Consider the following 6,380-nt stretch of genomic DNA (forward strand, 5'->3'; position numbering starts at 1 on the left):
CCCAGGAGGCGGAGGTTGCGGTGAGTCGAGATCGCACCATTGCACTCCAGCCTGGGTAACAAGAGCGAAACTCCGTCTCAAAAAAAAAAAAAAAAAAAAAAAAAAAAAAAAAGAAAAAAAAAAAAAAAAAAAAAAAAAAAAAGAAAGACAAAGTGACCAGCTCATGGTCACAAACCAACTAAGAGGGCAAATAGGACACATCCAGAGGTATGGGTGCACAGCCCAGACTCACAACCTCAAGACTCTGAGACCCCAGGTGAGTCCCTTAGCTTCTTCAAGCCTCAGTTTATTCATCTGTAAAATGGGGACAGTGAGTCCAATCTCATCTAGGAGGCGACCAGCACGGTGCCTGACCCAGCAGGTACTCAACTGGTTGCTGGAAAGGGCAAGAGGAAGGGCCCTAGCATTTAGGGACCCCCCAGAAGCCCAGCATGGGCTGAAAGACCGAGGGCTGCTACCTAAACTTAACAGGAGATCCCACAGGGGGAACTGCCAGCTGCGGACAGGACGCCAGGACCCCACTCCCTGATACCTTCCCTGTCTCTGCCCTCTGACCTCCTCCATCCCTCGACCTGCTCAATGGTCTGGGGCCACAGGGAGTGGGGGTGTCAGGCCACGCCTCATAGTATGGGTGCCACCCTCCCCAAATTCCCCTAACAGCCTTGCCTGCTTGGGTGATGAGGGAAATGGAACCAGAGCCCAGACTCAGACCCCCAGTGATCTGCCTCTAGAATGCTGGAGGCCCGATGGGAGGGGGCCTGAGGCACAGGGTGGCCCAAGCCTTCAGGCAGCTCAGTGGGTGACAAGACGGGGCCTCCAGCACCCATGAAGTCGAACCAGCTTGCCTGGGCTGCAGACTGGAGAGTGGACAGGCGTAGGCCGGGGGCAGGTTGGTGCCCACGGGAAGTTCCAGTCCTGTAGGGGTGGAGATGGAGGTGACCCCCAGTCGATGCCGGGAGTGGGGAGTTGAGCTTCCTCCGTGGTGGGGGTGGGGACCACTCTGAGGTCCGGCTTCGGACCGAGGTTGGGGGAAGCTGTGGCACCCGCATTATTTGCGGAGAGCAGCAGGAGGATGCTTGGGGGTTTGGGGTGCGGGTTCCCTGACACCGAATTCATTATTGGGAGATTCCTCTTCACAATCCCTCGACACCTCCCACGGGAACCCCGGGCCAGGAACGCCTGACAGCCTGGCGGGCCGGCTCCGGGGCCACTGGCGCCTCGGTCTCTCAGTGCCTAGTCCCCGCCCGCCCGCTGCCTCGGAACCCTCCCCCGCGGGTCCCGCAGCCTCTGGAAGCGTCTCCCGGCTCAGCCCCGCGCCGCCGCCGCCGCCGCGTCGGGGCTTCCAGTCCATCCCCGGCGGCCGCGTCCTCAACCGGGTTAGCCGCCCCAGACCGCCCGCGTCCGCAGAGGCCGAGCCTGAGCGCGCGGCGCGCACGTGGGGAGGGGGCGTCCCGGGGCGGGCGCGGGGAGGGCGGAGCCACGGGCCCGGGCGCGCGGCCGGCGCGGGCTGACGGAGGTCGGCGGCCCGGGTGCGGACCCCGGCGTCCGGGAGGCGGCGCCAGGTGCCGCGCCCCCGCCCCGCGCCCGCCACGCGCCCCCGCCCCCGGGCCGCCCCCCGCCCGTGACGCGCTCCCCGCCCCCTCCGCGCCGGTAGCCGGAGCCCGAGCCGGAGCCTGAGGAGGGCGAAGGGGCGGCGGGCGGCGAGGAGGCGGCGGAGGAGGCGGCCGGTGCCGCGGGGCCGCCGCCGCCTCTGAGCCGCGCCGAGCGCACGAGCGCAGCCGCGTAGCTGCGGCCCCGGCCGCGCCATGGGGAAGGAGCAGGAGCTGGTGCAGGCGGTGAAGGCGGAGGACGTAGGGACCGCGCAGAGGCTGCTGCAGAGGCCGCGGCCCGGGAAGGCCAGTGAGTGCCGGGGACACGGGACGCGGGCGGGAGCCCCGGGGCCTCTCCCCGGCGCGGAACCCCCTACCCCGCCCGGCGACGGGCGGGGAGGGGACGCTGTCGGGTCCCCGGGGGCGGGGCGGGGCCAGCAGCTCCCAGACCTTCAGTCCGTGCCCCCCACCCTCTGCCCCCAGCACTGGAGATGGGGCGGCCCCGAGCGCCGGCCGTCACCCTGAGCCCCCCAGCGGGCACCTGGCGGCACCCGCCTCCTGGGCCGCGGGCCTTCGCATCCCTCCTTCCCTGCCTCTGTCCCCCTCCCTTCTCAGGCTGCAGGCTGACAGCTGGAGGTCTCTGCTGGGGCCTGCAAAGGGCGAGGCGGATGCCCCCCCCACCACACGCACCGGGCAGACAGGGAGGGGGCCCCTGTGGCGAGGAGCGACCCGGGAGCTGACAGTCCCTGGCAGACCCCCTCCCAGCCCCATGTTTAATAACACGCTTTGCAGGGAAGGTGGGGGCAGGACCACGCTGGGGGTGTGGCTGCCCTGGCGTGGCCGGTGGGGGGGCCATTTACTGATGGGAGAGCAGAGGCCCAAGGTCGCCCAGCCCAGGGCAGGCTGGACTCCAGGCAGGGCCGGCCTGGGGGCAAGGGCTTGTGGCCCTGCTCAGGCAGGCTCCAGCAGACCCAGGTCCTCAGCTTCCCTGCTGGGAAAAGAGGCCATGAGGGAGTCGGGGACCACCATTGGCCATCCCTAGCTTGCGCTGTGGGGGCCCTGGTAAAGGGCTGGGAGCTGGGAGCCCTGATCCCAGCACTCATCCTGGCTTAGCGCGTAGCCTCCCTGGGGGCCGCTGGAGATGGATGGATGGGTGTGTGGACCAGCCGCGTGTGCGGCTGCGCACGTATAGCCGTGTCAGTGTGTCAGGGCACCTGTGCGGGCACAGGCAGGGCTCTGCAGGTCGGCATCTGGGGTCTGGGTATCCTCCCTCCTCACTCCACCCCCACAGACTGTAATCCAGGGAGTCCACCTCCCCTTCTTCCAGGGGGATGCCAAGGACTAGGACTGGCTCCTGGGAGGTGGGAGGACCTACAGTCCCAGAGGGACAACCGCTCCCCCTCCCCGCTTCACCAGCGGCCCATGACTGGCTGGCCAGCTCCTGTCTATTGTGTGTGCAGTAAGAGCAAGGGAGCACTGGTGCCTTGCAGGCTGGCCTGAAGCTGATTTCAAGTCCCAGGGCTCAGCAAGGGAGAGCTTATGGGCAGAGGCAGCCTCAGCTGAGCCTGGAAAGCAGGTGTGGGGATTGAGAGGGAAGGCTAGGTAAAGGCTTCCACCTAGTGGTCGCACGACCTTGGGCACAGACAACTCCAGCTCTGTGGACCTCAGTCTCCTCATCTGTAGGATGGGATGTCAGCCTCATGTTGGGGTCCTAAGACCAGTGAGCCTTGGCACTTGAAGCCCAGGCATTCAGTAAGTGCTCAGTAAATGCCAGCAACGACCTCGGCCTTAGGCCAGGGGCAGGAGAAGTGGGGGCTTCAACTCTGGGGGTTCCTCTTCCCTTCTATTGTGGCCATTCTGGGGAGATGTGGGGGCTCCCACCCTCACCTGGGTCTCTGCCTGTTCTGCCTGGCCTCTGGGGCAGGAGAGACACCTGCCCTGGCCCCGTCTGTGCTCTCTGACTCACAGGGGCGGGTGTAATAAATCAGAGGAGAAATCCCTCCATGAATTAGCTCGGTTGTCATGGCAACGCTGGCCTGCTTTGGAGTAAGATGTATTTTGATTCAGCAAAGTACAGCTGAGTTTGGGCCACGAGGTGGGGGGTGTCCAGCAGTGTCCTCCACGGCCCCCTGAGCCCAGGGCTTTCACCATGAGACTTGCTTCCAGGGTCCCTTCTGGGCGCCCGGCCCCTTCCCTCCATCCCCCAGCTCCAAAGTCACCCCAGGCTCAGCCAGCCCCCCAGTCGCCCCACCCTGAAGGGAGCCTCCTGTGCCTGCACACGCACACCACTTAGCAGCTGTCCTTGAGGGGAAGAGGAACCTGCCCTGGGGGAGGTGCCAGGGCAGGGGCTGGCCTCCTGCTGGCTGGGAGGAGTCCACTCTTCCCTCTGACCCAGACCCCATCCATAGATGCCCCTTGTCCACGGAGGCAGGCCTGAGAATGCCCTGGAGGATGCCCCTGAGCACCAAGGGCCAGTGCCCACCACCCTCTCACCTTGGCCCACTAATGGCTCCCTTCTAGCCTGGGGTATGGATTGGACCCCAGAGGTGGGGACAGGCTCAGGACAGCAGTGAGAGGGCTGGTCGTGGCTAAGGGTTTTTGTTGTTGTTCTTTTGTTTTTTTGAGACGGAGTCTTGCTCTGTCACGCAGGCTGGAGTGCAGTGGCTCAATCTCGGCTCACTGCAAACTCCATCTCCCTGGTTCAACCGATTCTTCTGCCTCAGCTTCCGAGTAGCTGGGACTACAGGCGCGTGCCACCATGCCTGGCTAATTTTTATATTTTTATTAGAGACAAGGTTTCACTGTATTGCCCAGACTGGTCTCAAACTCCTGACCTCGTAATCTGCCTGCCTCGTTCTCCCAAAGTGCTGGGATTACAGACGTGAGCCACTGCACCTGGCCTGGGGGGTGAAGGTTTTACTTTCATCCTGGCTCTAGCCCCCTCCAGCCATGCTCTGCTCCTTCTTCATCCAGAGAACCTGTTTTCAGGTGAAACAGTCCACAGCCCCAGGCTCTTCTCAGTTCTGGAAACTTCTTGGGTAACCACTTTCCCCCAAAGGAATTGGGGTTAGCATGTCCCAAGACCTCAAGCTACTCCCATCCAATTTCAGCTATTTTCCCTCTTGAGGAGACCATGGATGGGGAGAGGGATGAGATGGCTTTAGTCATGTACCCCTCCTCACGTGGGGGTGGTCCCCTTCCCGAGGGAGATTCCCCTCCCCCACCAGCATCTGTCACTTTCTGGGCTTTGACCTCCAGCCCCTCTGAGATTTCAGCCCCTGAAGGTGTGGTGTGGCTGGGTGAGAAGGTGGGTTTCACATTGAGCTCTCTGGCTGCCTTAGCTGGGGAAGGGAGGACAGGGCCAGGCTTGGGCAGCCCTGAGGACATGCTGAGGGCTGACTGCCCTGGAACAAAAGAGCCGGGGTCAGCATTCCAGGGGGAGAACCTCCTGAGTGTGGCCCTGGCAGAGACGCCTGGGACAGTGACATCTGTACTCCCTTCAGCTAATGGGCAAGAGAGAATGGCAGCCCTGCAACATAATTCCCAGGTCCTCATGCAAAATGAAAACGCAGGGCCCTTTGCTCAAAAAATAAGAATTTCAGGCCTGGCGCGGTAGCTCACGCTTGTAATCCCAGCACTTTGGAAGGCCGAGGCAGGCGGATCACCTGAGGTCAGGAGTTTGAAACCAGCCTGACCAACTTGGAGAAATCCCATCTCTATTCAAAAAACAAAATTAGCCGGGTGTGGTGGTGCATGCCTGTAATCCCAGCTACTTGGGAGGCTGAGGCGGGAGAATCGCTTGAACCCGGGAGGTGGAGGTTGCGGTGAGGCGAGATTGCGCCATTGCACTCCAGCGTGGGCAAAAGGAGTGAAACTCTGTCTCCAAAAAAAAAAAAAAAAAAAAAGACAGGGGAGCATCCCCAGGCATGGGGGCCCTTCTGAGCCAAGCACAGGCCACACACCCCTGAAGCCACCGAGGTGGGCAGGCAGCATGTGGGGGACGAGGAGATCAGTCCAGTCCCCAGCTAACTGAGTACCTTGTCTGCACAGGGCACTGTTTCAGCCACCGAGGATTCTGCAGTGAGCAGAACAGATGATGGCCCTTGTCCCCTTGGTGCTTGTAGTTGAGTGATGGAGATGGGTAAAAGCAAGAGCAGAAGGAGGTTGACGTGTCAGGTGGTGATGAGGGCCACCGAGTCAAGCACAGTAGCTGCGAGGCGGGCAGGGTTCACTTCAGATGGGGAGAGCATGCTGAGTGAGTGACCTGTGGGGAAAGACCTGAAAAACGTCAGGGAGGCCGTGGGGGTAACTAGGAAAGAGGAACCGCACATGCGCACAGGATGAGGGAGGCTGCACATGCGCACAGGGTGACGGAGGCCGTGGGATAACTAGGGAAGAGGAGCCGCACAGGCACACAGGGTGAGGAAGGCCGTGGGGAGAACTAGAGACAAGGAGCCGCACATGCGCACAAGGTGAGGAGGGCCGTGGGAATAACTAGGAAGAGGAGTCGCGCATGCGCACAGGGCACGTGCAAAGGCCCTGCCACAGGGCGGCCTGTAGTTTGAAGGGGTCTGGAGGCCTATGTAGCTGCAGCAGGAGTGATGGAAGTAATGGGAGCTAAGAGCAGCCCCTCACACACAGCCATTGTCCAATCCCAGCCTCCCCTTCTGGCATGGTCACTGTTCAGTCTCAGCCTCCCCTCCCAGTGAGACGGGTGCTGCCAGGGAGGGGGTCTTCAGGAGAGGGGCGGGAGGATCTGACTCATGTTCTCACTCCTTTTTCTTTTTTTTT

At 62.3% G+C, this 6,380-nt stretch overlaps 1 protein-coding gene across 2 annotated transcripts in view; it reads left to right on the forward strand.

Moving 5' to 3' along the window:
• Positions 1-1,644: 1,644 nt before the first annotated feature.
• The window catches only part of CASKIN1 (CASK interacting protein 1), an 18,976-nt gene continuing 14,240 nt past the window's right edge, over positions 1,645-6,380 (forward strand). The window contains exon 1 of one of the 2 annotated variants that reach the window (XM_017511034.2): positions 1,645-1,899. In XM_017511034.2, coding sequence (XP_017366523.1) covers positions 1,806-1,899 — 94 coding nt within the window. In that variant the 5' untranslated portion in view covers positions 1,645-1,805. The remainder of the gene's footprint in view (positions 1,900-6,380) is intronic. The other variant, XM_017511035.2, reaches the window with a different exon arrangement.

The sequence above is a fragment of the Cebus imitator genome, unplaced genomic scaffold (genome assembly GCF_001604975.1).
Source record: "Cebus imitator isolate Cc_AM_T3 unplaced genomic scaffold, Cebus_imitator-1.0 Scaffold444, whole genome shotgun sequence".
Classification (NCBI taxonomy): domain Eukaryota; kingdom Metazoa; phylum Chordata; class Mammalia; order Primates; family Cebidae; genus Cebus; species Cebus imitator.